Raw genomic sequence first — 18,303 nt, 5'->3', positions numbered from 1 at the left:
ATTCCATACATTACTCAGTGCTCATTGTCATAAATGTACTCTTAATCATTGTCACCTATTTCACCCATCCCCCCACCCAACTCCCTTCTGATAACCATCAGTTTGTTCCCTGTAGTTAAGAGTCTGTTTTTGGTTAGTTACTTTTTTCCTTTGTCTTGTTTCTTAAATTCCACATATGAGTGAAATCATATGGTATTTGTCTTTCTCTGACTTATTGCACTGAGCATTATACTCTCTAGATCCATTCATGTTGCAAATGGTAAGATTTCATTCTTTTCTATGGCTGAGTAATATTCCATTGTATATATATATCCCACTTCTTTATCTATTCATCTAGTGTTGGACACTTGACGATATTTGGCTATTGTAAATAATGCTGCAATAAACATAGGAGTACGTATATCTAGCCGAATTGGTGTTTTTGTATTACTACATCATATGGTAGTTCTATTTTTAATTTTTTGAGTAACCTCCCATGTCTTCTGCCCATTTTTAATTGGATTATTTGTTTTTTTGGTGTTGAGTTGTATCAGTTCTTTATATATCTTGGATACTAGCCCTTTGTTGATTATGTCATTTGTAAATATCTTCTCCCAGTCATTAGGTTGTCTTTTAGTTTTGTTGGTCATTTCCTTTGCTTTTCATTTTGATGTAGTTCCAATAGTTTATTTTTGCTTTTATTTCCCTTGCGTTAGGAGAAATATCTAGAAAATGTTTGTATGGCCAGTGTTAGAGAAATCACTGCTTGTGCTTTCTTCTAGAATTTTTATGTTTCAGGTTTCACATTTAGGTCTTTAACCCATTTTGAGTTTATTTTTGTGTACCAAGTAAAAAAGTGGTCCAGTTTCATTCTTTTGCATAGAGATTTCCCAACATTATTTGTTGAAGAGACTCTCTTTTACCCTTTGCATATTCTTGCCTCCTTTGTCAAAGATTAATTGACCATATAATTACAGGTTTATTTCTGGGCTCTGTATTCTGTTCCATTGATCTATGTGTTTATTTTTATGCTCATACTGTTTTGACTACTACAATTTTGTAGTATAACTTGAAATCTGGGATTGTGATACTTCCTCTTTGTTTTTCTTTTTCATGATTGCTTTGGCTATTCAGGGTCTTTTGTGGTTCCATACAAATTTTAGGTTGGTTTGTTCTACTTCTGTAAAAAATGCTGTTGGTATTTTGATAGGGTTTGCACTTAATGTGTAGATTTCTTTGGGTAGTATGGACATTTAAACAATATTTGTCCTTCCAATTCATGAGCATGGAATATCTTTCCGTTTGTGTTGTCTTCGATATCTTTTATCAATGTTTTCTAGTTTTCAGAGTATAGACTTTCATCACTTTGGTTAAGTTTATTCCTAGATATATTTTTTAAAGATTTACTTATTTATTTGCCAGAGAGAGCGCACAAACAAGGGGGAGGAGCAGAGGTAGAGGGAGAAGCAGGCTCTTCACTGAGCAAGAAGCCCGATATGGGCCTCCATCTCAGGACCCTGGTATCATGACCTGAGCCAAAGACAGACGCTTAACTGACTGAGTCACCCAGGGGTCCCTAGTCCTAGATATTTTATTATTTTTGGTGCAGTTGTAAATGGGATTATTTTCTCAATCTCTCTTTCTGCTGCTTTATTGTGTATAGAAATGTAATGGATTTTTGTATATTGATTTTTATATCCTGTGATCTTACTGAATTCCTTTATTAGTCCAATAGATTTTTGGTAGTCTTTTGGGTTTTCTGTATGTGGTATCATAAGACATTCCTTTCTTCTGAGAGGAACTGAAATAATCATCATACTTGTGTTTTCTATAGCTAAATCATTCCTTAGTTCTATATTCTCTCACAAAAAGCATTGGGTCATTTTCCTTAGAGAAGATAGGTTTTTTGTTTTGTCTTAGTTTCATTATTAAGCAATTGAGAGAATCACTTGTATTCTCTGTATCTCAGTCATCAGATGGATCTTCTCAGAAGAGGATTATTCCCCAAAGGTGGTGCATGGTTACAGAGATGTTAAGGAGTGAAGGGACCATACCTTCTATTTTTTGTAACTCCCAGACTTTCCAGTTCAGATTCCTGTATCTAAAGAGAGTGCAATTTCAAAGCACCCCAATGATATTGTGCTAACTAGCTTTTTGTGCTGTTTTAACTTCAACTAGTGCTTATTAGGTCTGTAGGAAGCTCTATTTTTAAAAACGATCTTTTGCCATTCCAGTATGAACTTCCCCAGATGGAGTTCTTCATCCCCTCTCAAAAATAATCATACCTACTTCTCTATTGTTGTTGATAGTTCCGTTTGTCTCTCCTTCTCTGCAACATCATTTCATTTATTTATCGATAACCTAATATTTCAGGTCCAGTTTGCAGTTTTGAAAACACAAAGATGAATGGGCCATATTCTCTGACTTTAAAGAATTCATGGAATAGTCAGAACCAAAACACATGGTCAAAATCCAATACTGTAAGGATGATGGCATGTGTAGATCAAGGGGTATGACGGGAACAAGGATGCAGAATACAAACTAAGATTTGAATAATCAGGAATTGCTAAGTAAAATCACCACTTGTGTTTTAAAGAATGAAGAGTAATTATTCAAGTAAGGCAGAAGGAGAAGATAGGGCATTCTAAACTGAGGATAAAGCTTTTCTTTCTCTTTTTTTTATTGAACATGAAGTACAGAGCTTGTATCGAGTATAAAAAATTGCACATATAACTAGTGTATCAAATCCATCCTCCTTGGAATGAAAGTATACATGACCCTGATCCTCCTCTTATTATTCTTTATATTCATTTGATGAGGCTAATCATTTCTCTTTTCTCCAGCTGAAACTCAGATGGAGTTTCCCTCATGATTTTTCTAGTCAGTCCTTCAATTATTAAAATGCCCAGTCCCATAAAATAGTCAAGATTCCTAGTTGATTTAAAGTTAAAATTTCCCTTTCCCATCTTTTTCTTCCAGTTGAAGAAGGGGATGTGGAAGTATCTTCTCTTTTGCACATAATATAGGAAGATTGGAGTTAATTCAAAGGATATGTAGAGTCATTGAAAATACCTGATCATAACCGTAGTATAGTTATATTTCAGTTTGTAACTATGCTTTGTTTAGAGAATGGATTTAAAGAAATAAGACCAGAGGCAGAAGAGAACAAAGGAGATTTCCCCCCAATTACCCATGATAGATCTAGTAGTGATGCAGAAGAAAGAAAAGGGAAACTAAGAAAGTAAAATCTGTGTGCACTGGGTGATTGTTTAGATGTGAGTGGAGAAGAAAAATGTGAGATCAAAGGTAAATCTCAGTTTCCATATTGGATGGGATGGGTGGAATCTGCTGTTTCTGTGGACGTATACAGAAGGTGGAGTTTTAGACAAGATGTTAAGCTCAGTTTTAAATGTGTTGACTTCAAGGTGCATATGAGACAAAGTGAAGATGGCCATTGGACCCTTGTGTCTATTACAGAAGTCTCAAGTAGAGAATGATTATGGTTGAAAACTTTACTAGAGATAGTTAATAAATGTAGATATAAGTACATGGAGTATACATATACATAAGATCTATGTATCTATACTTTTTTCTAGAATTTCCATTTGGTTCTTCAATGAACATTTCAGTTTATCTGCTAAGATTTATGTGTTTAATCATTATGTGTGTATTTTAATTTACATACTGAGCCTAGTTATTATAAATGCTTTTAAAATCTTGTCTGCTAATTACATATGCATCATCTCAGAAACCCCAGTGATTGCTTGTTATTGCTGAAATAGTTTGAGAAATTACTCATATGATAGAATTTATCATTTAAAGTCTATAATTTAGTGGTTTTCAGTATATTTATAGAGTTGTTCATTGATTGCCTTTTATTCTGAGTATTAGTTACATTTTAAGGTTTCTTTGTATAGCTAATAATATGGGATTATATCCAACATTGTGAATGATACCTTACAGAGACACTGGATTCTGATATATTCTATATCTGTATGTATAGACACACACACACACACACACACACACACACGGCTAAAGTGTTAAATCCACAGAATGGGAAAAACAAGTAGTCAAGGGAAGAAGACACACCTGGGTAATGCCAATGTGTATAATGAGTGGTCTACACAAAGAAGACAGAAAAGAAAATGAGAATAAGTAGAGGTTATGTTATCACAGAAACAAGACGTATTATTTCTAACTTAGAAGTTTTGATTTATTAAAAATCTTAACTTCTCAATTCTGTCAAGATTACTTATTTCCATTTCATTACAAATATCATATGTTTGCTAAAACTTATTGTAAGTGCATTCATCCTTCCAGAAATTAAAAGAAAATGCAATATAAATAAATTAAAAACAAAACCCAAAAAACTTCCTTTAAAAAAAATGTCCATGACTGCCTGATAAATCTGGATTACTCCTTTTTTTTGTTGGGGGGGGGGCAGTGAAGGGAGTGTTGGTAACTATGTTGTGATCAACATCTTTTCATTCTCTGCTCCCTGCTTAGCCATTTGGGATGCAGGGTTTCTGCCAGAGTTATAATGCAGGTGTTCTCTAGCACATTATCATTCCATGATTATGTATACAGACCTTGGATTTACCTCTGTTTCTGGAACTCTCTGTCATTAGGAACATAAGTTTATCACTTTGACCTTCATCTGTGATGGAGTTTTGTTGAAATCCCCACCATAAATCATACTGGTGTTAACTATTTGTTTTAAAGTCTTTAGGGCCATTATTTTATAAACGGAAATTGAAAGCATCTTTATCTCAGTTAAATGAGGTACACATTTTTGTATATGAGAAGAGATATTTAAAGTCACCTAACAGAAATCTTTGAGTAAGATTGGGATAAGTCAACTACTTTTCTGGTTGAGTAAGTATTGTCAGCTTTATTGTTACTACTAAGAATTTTATCAGCTTAGAACTTGAGTTTTGATTTTAACCATGTTTTCAGAAGAAATTTATATCTTTTCTCCTATAATTTTTTGAATGAATTATTGTAAAATGAAGTATTTACTGAGTGAGCTATAATAATGGCATCTACTATTTATATAGCACGTACTATAATTTTGTTCAAGTATGTAAGGAATAAAATACCAAATTTCACAATAAATACAGAAATATTGAAGTCACTTGTATCCATATCAGGTATAGAAGATCTGGGATGGATGGATGGATAGATAGATGATAGATAGGCAGATAGGCATAAATGAAACAATGAGAGAACCAGTCTATTTCTCAAACTCGTAAGTAGTATTTCCAGACCACAGTGTTATAACTGACTGAAAACTGGTACTAAGGAGAAGACTAAGACCTTATTATTGTCCTCAAGGATATTTTTTCCAACTGTATTGAGATATAATTGACATATAACATTGTATAAGGTTAAGATGTACAAGGTGATTGTTTGAACACATATTTTGTGAAATGACTACTATACTAAAGTTAGTTAACACCTCCATTATGTCACATAATTACCATTTTGTTTTTTTGGTGAGAACACTTAAGATCTACTCTCTTAGCAACTTTGAAGTGTATAACACAGTGTTGCTAACTGTAATCATCATTAGATGCCCAGAATTTATTAATCTTATAACTAGAAGTCTGTACTCCTTGACCAACTCTTCCCATTTCCCATCCTGTGGCAACCACCATTCTATTCTCTGATTCTGAATTTGGCTTTTTCAGATTACACATGTATTTGTTTTTCCCTGTCTGATTTATTTTACTTAGCATAATGTCCTCAAAGTCCATATAGGTTGTCATCCATGGCAAGATTTCTTTCCTTTTTATGTTTGCATAATATTCCACATTGATCAATTTATATGGAATATATATATTCCATATAAATGTATATATATATTCCATATATATGGATTATTTGCTATTTTTCTATCCATTCATCTATTTATATGGAATATATATATGGAATATATAAATATATATATGTATATTTGCTATTTTTCTATCCATTCATTTCTCATTGCTTAGGCTGTTTCTATATCTTGGTTATTGTAAATAAGGATGCTATGAACACAGGGTGCAAATATCTCTTTAAGATAGAGATTTCATTTCCTTTGGCTGCATGCCAGAAGTGGAATTGCTGGATCATATGGTAGTTCTATTTCTAGTTTTTTGAGAAAACTCTAAACTGTTTCCCATAGTGTTTGAACCAATTTACATTCCTGCCAACAGTGTATGGGGGGCTTCCCTTTCCTCCACATCCTCACCAACACTTGTTACCTCTTTTCTTTTTGATGACAGCCATTCTAACAGATGTGAAGTAATATCTCATTGTGGTTTTGATTTGCATTTCCCTGATGGTTAGTGTTTTTTTTTCCACGTAACTCTTGGCCATTTCCTCAATTATATGTTAACCCAATAGAAAGACAAAGCTAATGTATGAAACGAAAGACAATTTCTGTTAAACTCTGTGGAAACAACTATAAGAACAACAGAAGACTAGACTTCATTTTTACTGAAAATCTAATTGCTGAGAGCTTTCACATGCATTCTCTTATTTAATCTTCACAAGAATGCTCTGTGGCGACATTATTAAGGCCATTTTGTAGGTGAGAAACTAAGAAACCTGTGCTAATTCACAAACATGACTCAAATGCAGATTTATCTCATTCCAAATCCTGTGATCTTTCCATTATTCCACGGAAGTAGTGGTGAAGGACTCAGACTATAGTTTCTTTGCTCTGTTTTTCACATGAAAGTAGATTCTGCATGCTAAACTCTGTTTTGTATCAGTGAAGCTCCTTTAGGTGGCATTATTTTACATTTGTAAAGGTTAAAGTAATCCGGTTTTTCTGGGGGGGGGGGAGGAAACTTTTCTCTTTCCAAGGATGGGTGATAACACTCTCAATTTAACCCAAAAGTAGTAGACCAGGAAGGTTTTACATAACACAACTTCCCAGCTTTGCCAACCATGGATATCTTTAGGAAAGTTAAGTCAAGATTTAGATCTCAAATATATAATCCCACTATGAAGTTTCAGACTTCTAATATGAGGTTTCAGAATTTCTAATACATGTTCAAGCAAATGCAGATATCTGTATTTTTTCCTTGCAGAAAACAAAATTGTGATCGTCATAAAAACAGACTGCATTATGCACTTTTTATACCACTCATAGAATCTAATATGATGCTAAGAGAGTAAAAGTTATGGTAGTTGCTAAATAAGTCTGGAGGCAAGAGCCTCACTACTGTCTAACCAAATAAGTATTTTACATTAAGGAACTTCAAGCCAGGCAGGAACTGTAGACAATCATGAAATGCTATTGGTGAGAAACGTAGGCCTGTCTCATATGTCTAAACTTGGAGTTATCTTTCTCACCCAAATATATGTAGTTATTTTCCATATTTTTCTTTTCAAACTGTTGTTACCATCAAAATATACTGAATATATACAGAGCTTGGTAGCCTCGCCAGAAGTGCTGCAAACGATGAAGAGTTCAAAGTTTCAAGAGGTGGTTTATACCATTGAAAGGTGTTAATAATTTTTAGAGCAAACTAGGCCTGAAGACATCTCAGATCACACTACGTGGTAACTTCAGTATCCCCTAAAAATAGTGACAGAGCCAATCTCAGTGGACATTCAAGATTTGCCTCATTTGTAAATACTATCTGGACTATGTGTTTAGAGTGAATAAGAGATTGATGTTTACAGACTTCTGTTAGATGCCTCTCCAACTAGATTATACTGCTTATCATCACCCTTAAGATGTTTTTAAGTCAACTTTTAGAGAAAAACTGATCCATTTGTTCAACACATATATATTTTTTAAATTTTTATTGAAATTCCAGTTAACATATGGTGTAATATTAGTTTCAGGTGTACAATTTAGTGAGACAACACTTACATACAACACCTGGTGCTTATCCCCAGTGCATGTCTTAATCCCCATCACCTGGGTAACCCATTCCTGCACCCTCAACACATATTTTTGAGCACTATGAAATAAACCTTAATCTCAGTGCAAGAGATACCACAGAGAACAAGATACACAAAGTTCACACTCTCATAGGGTTTATGTTCTCATGTAATACCCACGTCTGCATCGCGTCTTCCCTGAAAGTCGGTATTTATTTTTATTGACTGATATTATAAATATCTTTAACAAAATATATCAAGTGAATTATAATGAAAGAAAATTAACTTTTGTCACCTCATTGGTATATGATATTGATCAATGAATAAGTGAATTAATTATTTTCATCAAATATGACTGTTACTAACATAGTTCTGCTTTCATTTTAGGTTTGGAGTACGAGTCAAAATTTACATCCATGCTGGATTTTACTAAAACTATAACCTCATTTGTGGCAATTAGTTTCATGTAACATCCAGTTTCTACTAAAGGACATTCTGGAAGGTATTCTGACAAGGAGTGGGGCATTACTTGTTTTCATCTGACCGCTAATAATCAAATTCCAGCCAGTCTGCAAACTTTGGTCAAAAGTAAGTGTCACTTAATTGTCTAATAAATTATTTTCTGTGGTGTTTCTTCCCCTCATAGTTGGTTTTTTTTTCCCCACTATGAACTTTCCCGCTTTTCAGTTTTTCCTTATCTTAGTAGTCAAGTTAGTGTTATAGGAAGGGTGTATTTCTTAACTGCAACCCAAAAGACTAAAAATAAGACTGACAGTGGAATTCTTAATAGAAATTTTTTTAAAAAATGGCAATTATCATTTTAAACAAAATAATTTAAAATATATAATTCTATGCCCACTGAAAATATCCTTCAAAGTAAAGGTGAAATAAAGACATGTCCACAAAATTATAGTGAAGAGAATTCACTAGTAGTAGATAGATACTAAAAGGAAGTCTTCAAGAAGAAGGAAAATACTCCTAGAAATAAATACAGAAAAGAGTAAAAGTGCTAAAAAAACTAAAGAATGGAAAAACATGTTATTTCAGCAGTATCCAAAAGAAGTCTTATGTAGTTATGCCAATGTCAAATAGGGAATATTTTAAGGCAAGAAGTATCACTAGAAATAAAGAGAGAGCAAAAAAATAAACAGAAGAAAAACATTTCATAATGAAAAAGGTCAATCTACCAAGAAGATTTAATAATTCTAAAATTGTGTGCATCCAACAATATAAGTTCCAAATGTATACAGAACAAAGTGGCAAAAGTAAAAGGTGGAGTGCAAAAATCCACAATGAAGAATATTTTAACACACATTTCTCATAACTAAGTCCAAGCAGGAAAAAAATTCAGTAAGCACATAGATGATCTGTAGAAGTTATTAAGATATTTACCTAATTGATATATATGAAGTGCTGCAGAACAAAATAGATGAATGCACAGATTCTCTTGACATTCACATGAACATTTATCAAAGTGTATTGTAAAAAATTTTATATAGGCTGGAGTAAAAAGAAAATCTCAACAAATGTTAAAGTACTAGATAATTCAGAAAGTCCTTCGACCACAATGTAGTGAAACTGGAATTCAGTCATAAAAGATGACTAGAATATGTCCTTATATTTGAAAATAAAGCTATATATTACTAAATAATCCACAGATCAAGCGTTATACAGTAAAGCTATATATTACTAAATAATCCACAGACAATATTTTGAACTGAATTACAATTTTTTAAAAATCTAGTATTGCCTGCAGAGGCAGGCAAAATTGTTTAGACTAGAAGGTATTACATTAAATGTATATATACAAAAAAAGAAAGGCTAAAAATGATTATTCTAAAGGAGTTAAATAATATCAAATTAATTCTAAGAAAATGGAAGAAAAACATAAAGAGCAGAAATAAAAATTTAAAAATCTATGGAACACTAAATAGTCAATAAAAGTATTAAACAGCCAAAAGTTGATTTCTCTATAAATTATAGACTAATAGATTTGATACACTCCTCATAAGATCTACTAAGAGGGGCATCTGTGTGGCTCGGTCAGTTAAGCGTCCTACTCTTAATCTGGGCTCAGGTCATGACTTGAAGCTTGTGAGATCAAGCTCCGTGACAGGTCTGTGCTCAGCGTGGAGTCCCCTTGAGATTCTCTGTCTCCCTCTTCCTATGCCCCTCCCCCACCCTTACAGCTATAATCTGTGTGACTATATAGATAAAGGAAGAAATGTTTTCTCTAAACAAAACTTCGTTCAAGCTAAAAGACATCACAGACCAGCTACAAAAAAAACCAAAAAACAAAAACAAAAAAAAACCCAAAAACCAAAAAAACCGAAAATAGTTTAAATTATGTTCTGTTTCAAGAAAACAAAGTAAGAGATTCATCTAGGATTCAGCAGTTAGAGATTAGGAATATAATAATAAAACTATTTATGGAAATCTGTATCAAAAACTGATTTTCAACCTTTCCAGTTTCATGGCGGTCTCATAAATAGCTACCGTATTTTCATCCTTGCAGATGCGAGAATGCTCGATGCCTATCAAAAAGGAATGATGAGGCAGAACAGATGAATGAAGTAGGGAAGTCTTTTGAAAAAACAAATCAATACAAAAGACTTTCTTTAATAATAGAGTGTAAATCCAACCAGGAAGGCAGTTGTGCCAGAGCCGCCTTGGAATTCCCCCGGGAAAGACAAGGCAAGAAGGAGTCAACACTTTAGGCTCAGCCGGTTCGAATTACTCTGGTGCGTCTGGGGCCGCAGAGGTTGTCTCTAGTTGCCTGAAACCCATTCAGGGCAGAGAAAGCACTGGGCTCCGCATCTTCAGCTCCGCACTCGCACCTGCATCGGGGAGCAGCTGTGGCTCCGCCTCCTTCCCGTCGGAGCGTGAATAGTCGGTTGCCCACCCTGCATCACATGGCGCGCCCGCCTCGTTCGTCCCACTTCCTGTCCTGCTGTGGATGTTTCGTAGCACGTCACAGAGACAAGGGTGAGTGCAGTGTAATAAGGGATTTGGGGAGAGGGGGACCACGTTCGTGTGCTTTTGTGAACGTATATTGCTATAATGACGCTGTTTTATTACTGGGTACTGCTGTGTCTCTTCCGGTGCCTCCTGTAGGCATTAAGCTTTGTCAGAGGGGCTTAGGTATAGGAAAGGGCGTCGTGTCCGCGGGGTTCGGTACGCTCCACGGTTTCCGGCACCGCTGCGGTCCTGGCATGTGTGCTCCCCAGCAAGGGGACACATGTCGACCGTACGGACGTGGGAGGGAGAGCTGGGTAAGACGTAGTTGGGGCACAGACAGTGCGCTGCTTGGTGTGTACGCGAAAACGTGCTTGTGGGAAGGTTGTCGTTATCTTCAGGAATCCTCTAGCTCCGGGAAGGGCAGTCTCTTCCCGGGTCTGAAGGCTCCCAAGAGAGGTCAGAACGTCATAATATACAGAAAATAACCAAGCACAATTAATACACATACCGACTGTTGACAAGGATGTGGAGGAACTGGAATTCTCATACACTTGGGAAGACAGTTTGGTAGTTCCTTTACAGTGTAAACATTTACCTGCTTTGTGACCCAGTGATTCCACAGTTAGGGGTCTCTCTGCCCAAGGGAAGTGAAAGTGTAACTCCATACAGATATTTGTACCCTCGTATGAGGTATATAGCTGGTGTATTTCGGATAGCCAGGATTTTGTAAACCATCTGAATGTATGTCAGCAGGTGAGTGAATGAACTGATGGTGGTGAAGTCATGTAATGGAATACTGTTTGTTAACACAAAGGAGCACCAAGTGAATGTGCACGTGAATGAACACCACCATGAATGAGTCTCAGAATAATTACACTGAAAGAATCCAGTGCATGCCAAATGTCTATAATATATTTCATATCATTCTAGAATTCTTATAAATTTATGTAAAATATATGTAAAATTGTAGAAAATGCAATCTAGGGTGACAGAAAAATGTTCAGTGGTTTCACGGGGATGGGGTGAGTGTTAGGGAGATGTCAATGGCAAGGGGATCATGTAACTGTTTGAGGTGATGCATTTGTTTGCTATTTTTGGTGTCAGTTTCCTGACTGCAAATTTTATTAGTTTCCTAGGGTTACTATAATAAATTACCACAAACTGGTTGGCTTAAAGTAACAGAATTTTATGACGTCAGTTCTGGAGACTAGGAGTCCAAACTCAATGTGTTCCAGGGTCATGCTTCCTCTGAGGTGTCTACGGGAGGATCCTTCCTTGCTTCTTCCAGTCTGTAATAGTCCTGCGAGTTTCTGGCTTTGGGGCAACATCCCTGCAGTCTCTGCCTCCATCTTCATATGGCCATCTTCCCTGCATCTGTGTCTTTTTCCGAAGTTCCCACTTCTTAAAGGAAGGGAAAAATGAAGTGGGGGGGGACATCAGAGGGGAGACGAGCCATGAGAGACTATGAATTCTGGGAAACAATCTGCGGGTTTCAGAGAGGAGGGGGGTGGGGGGATGGGTTAGCCCTGTGATGGGTATTAAGGAGGGCAGGTATTGCATGGAGCACCGGGCGTGATACACAATGAATCATGGAACAGTACATCAAAAACTAATGGTGTACTGTATGGTGACTAACATAAAAAAAAAACCCAAAAAACACTAGTCATATTGGAATTCCAATACGACCTCATATTAACTAATTACATCTGCAGTTACCCTATTTCCAAATAAGGTCACATCCTGAAGAAACAAATATTTCAACGTATGTTTTTAGAATTTGACCAATATATGTTTATTTACATACTCAGAACTTATCAAATTGTATTCTTCAACATGTGTGGTTAATTGTATGTCAGTTAAACCTCAATAATCTGTTCAAAGTTGCTGAAAAGAGAGTCCTATAAGCAATACACTACAGTAGGCCAAATTCTAGATCTGAATTTTTACAAAAGAAAAAAAAAACAGCATAATAAGAATAGGCTGTGTATCATATGAAGGAAATTGAAAAAAACATTCAAGACACCAGAGTCATCCCATTAGAAGTTCCCTCAGGAGAGAAGAGAATGCTGTCAGAAAGATGAAGCATCATGATTTTATCCACAGGGTGTCCATTACATGGGTGAAGTGTGGCAGGCTTACTGCTTAGAAGACATTCAGTTGAAAAGGGTCATAGGCAACACCAAGTTTTGAAAGTACAAAATAATAGCTATGTTTTCAAAGTTTAAAGGGTCCTTTAAATTTACAGAAATGTGTTTCAAATACCCACCCACAGGAAGGAAATAGGACCATTGGCATATTTAAGTATCTTTACAAATTAACATATTCAAATGTTAATTAAAATTCAAATAAATAGATTTAATAAGAAAATGTATATTTTATTTTTTTTAATTTTTTTATTTTTTTTGTCTCTGTATTCTATTTTTTTTTTTTATAATGATTTTTTATTATATTATGTTAGTCACCATACAGTACATCCCCGGTTTTCGATGCAAGGCTCGATGATTCATTAGTTGTGTATAACACCCAGTGCACCATGCAATATGTGCCCTCCTTACTACCCATCACCGACCTATCCCATAGAAAACGTATATTTTAAAATAAAAGAGATTTAAGCACGGTGGCCATTGAAATAATTTTCATATAAATTTCTGAATACATTTTAGAAATTGGCAGAGTGAAATTTAAAATAGCTTTTATTTGATTCAAAAATTGTATTTTAACTTTTAGTAGGGTACATTCGAAGACTAAAATATATTATTGAATATGACTTAATTAGACAGTACCTGCAGTGATTTAGTACAATTTTTTTCTTATACTGGACATAGAAAAATAAGAGAAATCAAATATAACTTTTCTGGTATACAAACCTATTCAAAACTGCATCTAGATTCATTTTCTAGAAATACTTGAAATAGGGGAAAGATTTCTTCTGAAAATTGCTGAATTTTTTAAATCATTATTAGCATTTCTGCCCATTAATAATTACCAAACCCTTTTTTCTCCCTTCAAGACCTCCTCTGTTCTAATTTTATGATGTTACTCCTAAAATCTTTGTGTATCTACTAACCTAGTTCTTGGGCTGGTAGTGAATTTATTTTCTAATTACAGGTGGCCTGGTTTAGGTCAGACAGTGATGGGTCTCCACCTGTATGTTGAGTCAGGAATGAAGTCTTATCATCCTGGTGTGCTAGCATGGAGTCCAGTGAGCTATCCAAAGATATGCTTTTTTTCCTAAATGAATTGAAGCCAAGGGGATGAGTGTCTAGCTCTCATTTGGTTGGAGGTCTAGTGTGGAACCATGCTGAGCTGATCACTGAATGAGTCTTTGTGGAACATCCTTCCATGTGCCACTTTCACTGGACAAAAATCCCCTGGGGGTTACATGAGAATAAAGTATTTTACCTTTATTAGTTTTATGAGACTAAATTTTAGATTCAGCATTATTTTCTTTTCCTAGTTCTTCTAAACTTTAGTGATCATGAAAGTCAATTTGTTCCACTTCTCATTCATTTACCAATGGAAAACAATCCTTGGGGGCCCTTTTAAGATTACATTAAATGTAATTATCTGGTTTTAAGTGAGTAAGACCCTAATTACTTTTGAAAGAAGGTGCCTGAATGATATACCTTCAACCTACGTCCAATTTGTTCTACTCAGACAACCATCAAGGAAAACATTCAGTGACAGAAATACAATGTGTAGTCTAATTTGGTATGGAATGAATATTTTCTGCAAGGCTAATTACAACCTCCTGGAAAAAAAGACTAATCTCTTGTCACTGACACAGTAGGTCAATAACTATATTTACATTCCCCATTGGCACCTGCTATGTTCTCCGGTAATCAACTCACCAGTAGATAGGACACACTTACCATGCATAATGTGGTTTTAAATGTACTATTACATTTTATTTTTTTATTAAAACATTTTTAATTTAAATTCAATTAATTAACATGTAATGTATTATTTGTTTCAGGGATACAGTCTGTGATTCATCAGTCTTACATAATACCCAGTGCTCATTACAACACATACCCTCCCCAGTGTCCATCACCCATGTACTATTACCTTTTATTTATATCTATTTTTCAAAGCAAGCACATAAGTTAAACTATTTATTTTCATTCATTAATTAAATTTAGGTACAGAGAACTCATGAATTCATCTAAACAAAACATAAATTACAACTAGCGCTAAGACTAAGCAAATTTTATTGCAGCAAATACTGCTATAAAATCTGCAGTTTAGTGTGAAACTGTGATTAATGCCCATGTTTGCCAGGTGATACCTAGGGAAGTTGTTTGGTGGGGTTGTTTGTTTTTATTGACATTGGATTTCTAGTCCTTGTCTATAAGAAATTGAAAGATTTTTATATTTCTTTTATTTTTGCTTGTTTATATTCTTTTTACTTTTTCTGGTTTAGTCTCACAGACTGATTTGGTCTTACAGCCAGCAATCATGTGTGAGTGTACGTCTGCATGATAGCAAAGGAGTGACTTTTCCTTCCTTTGAGTATTAACCTTAATGTGTCTTATTTTAGTTTTCGTTTTCCCTTGGGCAATGTTCTGAGTGCATACTTTGACGTCTACAAATTCTCTTGCAAAACTACATGTGGCTCCTTTCAAATTGAGTCTTCCCCTCCCCAGCCTCCCAAAGATAATTTCAAAAATTTGATCAGAAGTCATAACCTGGCAGCCTGTAAGCCAAATTCATTCAGTAGATGTGTTTCTATTGCAATGACTGTTGTGAGTTATATTGTTTTGTTTTTACCTCTGTAGTATTTTTTAATTGAATAACTTTTAAAAATCGGGAAATTTCATGTAACCTGGCTTTTGAAAATTGTGGGATTTGCCAACATGGAGTTCACTTCCTACAGGGAAGAAATCTTCTGGAGTCGAGTCCTTTTAGCCTTGGCAAGTACACATCAGTTTACCATAGATTTCAACAATCATGATTTTTCTTATCTTGGCTCGTTTCATTCATGTATTACTTGCTTGGTCCAAGTAGCCATTTAAGAGTGTAATATGTGATTAATACACATTCAAAGAGCATATATATTGGAGGACCATGCTTGTGCTTATGGCTACAGTTTGGCTTAGTTTCCACTAAATGACGTAGCTGCTTGACGGACAAAAGCAGTGCTCTGAGAAAGCGTCCTTTATATGGTCATAGTTTACTAAAATTCAAAGTGTTTTACCTATATAAAAATAGCTGTTTATTAAATATAAAGGCAGATATGGATAAAACATATATACATTTCCATTACAAGACAAAATGACGTTAAAGCAAGATGTGAGGGGCGCCTCACCCCGCAGTTGGTTAAGCATCTGGCTCCGGGCACATTCTCTGAGTCCTGGGATCGAGCCCCCACATCAGGCTGCATGCTCGGTGGGGAGTCTGCTTCTCCCCCTCTCCCATTGCCCCTCCTGCTCGCTCGCTCTCTGTCTCAAATAGTCTTTTAAAAAATAAAAGAAAGCAAGATGTGAAAATAAAAAGATATAAGTCTAGTTTTAACTTGCCCACTATGAGTGAAGTTTGTTTTTTCTTACTGGTTTATGAAGACAGATTTACTTTCAAGTACACCTTGGCTATATACAGCCCCGGGGCAAGTCTTGTCTCTCTCCCCTATGCAGTAGTTCTTCTGCTGTTAGCCAAGTGCCAGAACCCACCCACGGAGAGCACGGCAGTACTGGTTTTACCTCTGAATCTCAGAACTGAGACCAAGTCCTCACTGAATCTGTAGGGACTGAGCTGTGTCTCATTCTTCTCCTGTCGTCTGACTCAGAAGCTGCCCTTCAGGGTGGTAGCTGAGCCCACTAAGGTTGGCATGGCATACCAAGTCCGCCATCTTCTTGCTGTCTGTCTCTCCAGCTTCTCTTTGTGCCTTATCCCAGTGCTCCGCTCTCTTTACCCTGAATGCTCACATGAAATCTAAACCCTTCGAACCCTACATCTTCCATTGTTATGTTTCTAAGTAGCAAAGCATCAAAACACAGCTGTTTCTGGAGAAGTTTTTAATGATACTCTCTCGTATGCTTTAAACAGGATTAAACAGTGTTAAACAATTTTTTAAAATTCGGTGTAATTTTTTTTTTAAGCATTTCCTACTTCATCTTTCCCATAGCGCTAAGGGATGTAGGGACACAGCTGCAATCTTCACTTGCTCCAGCTCTACCTTTGTTGTTACTGTTGGGTTTCCCCAGATGCCGCCTCCTGTCTACAGTGGCTCTCCCTACTACTTTTCATAATGAGTTGGGTTTTAGTATTCTCTGTAGGTGTCACCGATGGCCTAAGTGGCCTTGAGAAGAACTCCATGAAAGGAGAGGATGTCTGAAGTGGAGGAGAAAGGGACGCCATTGAAGTTAATCACACGTGATGGCGATTCAACCTTCCTGTAATTAGTATTAGTTGCTAGAATGAAGCTGAGAGTAGAGAGGAAGACAAATAGTGATCCTTTCGTAAAATCACAATATAGGTAAAAATACAACTTTATTACTATCAGTACAAGGTGTATGTAGAAACATCACATAATCCCTGATACTTCGTGTAGCTGATGAAGTGAAATATGCCTGATTTCAAATCACCACTTCAGCGCGTGTTTTCAATATGTGTTTTCATCTAGAACTTTTATTTCTTGAAATGAGATGTCAGGGAGTGGCCAAGCAGGATGATTAGCTCAGATCATTTAAGGAATAGACCTTGGGCAACCTTGTTAACATTTTGAAGATAATTTTTTAAAAATATAGCTTTATAATAATGTGGATTGAAATAATAGAAGCACTTCATTTTAAAAATCGAACATATCTGTACTTTAATGATTTTTCTTCAGTATTGCAAATTAAATTTTTATTTGTAGAATTTAGTAAAAGCAGAGTGGGGCATAGTACTTAAGCCTACAGTCTTATTCAAATTAAAATACCTGGATCTTTTAATTGATAATATCACTTAGAAAGGGTGTGATCTAATTAGTAACGTTGCTGTGCCTGGTTTTCTGATTTGAGAGATGGAAATGATAATAGTCATATATTAATACTAACTTAATGGAAAAAGAGGCTTTGCAGAGGGGAAATACTCCTATCCATTTGACTGATGCCCTGATTTAGTTAATTCTAGGTCCTTCTTGCAATTAACAAATATTTACCAGCACGTAGGTGTTCTGGTGCTTGCTGTGGAACGTGTACTGGGTAGACCTCCCATCTCTCCTCGTGTGACTGCCTGGTAGGTGGCAGGGTAGAGGAGCCCCTTATGACTGGGCTGCAAAGAGGAGCTCGTGGGGAATTTGGCGTTGACAAAGCAGTTGCTAAGAATTTCTTATCTTCCAATCCCACGTCAGTTCCCACGGTTTATTGTCTCCGGTCAATATTATTTGCTGTGGATTAGGTACACGTGGCTTTTATTATTTTGCTAGTAATGTGGACATTTTCCTTCTTTACACATTGGCAAATGTACATCATGTTCTGTTTCCTGATGGCCTCAAATGTC

At 35.7% G+C, this 18,303-nt stretch overlaps 1 protein-coding gene across 4 annotated transcripts in view; it reads left to right on the top strand.

Moving 5' to 3' along the window:
- The window catches only part of LOC125282233 (uncharacterized), a 154,170-nt gene that overhangs the window by 16,169 nt on the left and 119,698 nt on the right, over positions 1–18,303 (top strand). For 3 of the 4 annotated variants that reach the window (XM_057306436.1, XM_057306435.1, XM_057306434.1), the window contains exon 3: positions 8,251–8,451. Coding sequence is in view for 1 of the 4 variants with exons in the window: in XM_057306433.1 (XP_057162416.1) it covers positions 10,776–10,848 (73 nt within the window). In the remaining 3 variants the exon portion in view is untranslated. Of the gene's footprint in view, positions 1–8,250; positions 8,452–10,378; positions 10,849–18,303 lie in introns of all 4 variants that reach the window. The other variant, XM_057306433.1, reaches the window with a different exon arrangement.

The sequence above is a fragment of the Ursus arctos genome, unplaced genomic scaffold (genome assembly GCF_023065955.2).
Source record: "Ursus arctos isolate Adak ecotype North America unplaced genomic scaffold, UrsArc2.0 scaffold_37, whole genome shotgun sequence".
Classification (NCBI taxonomy): Eukaryota; Metazoa; Chordata; class Mammalia; order Carnivora; family Ursidae; genus Ursus; species Ursus arctos.
The sequence above is the reverse complement of the archived record's forward strand: the minus strand, read 5'-3'. Positions and strand labels throughout refer to the sequence as shown.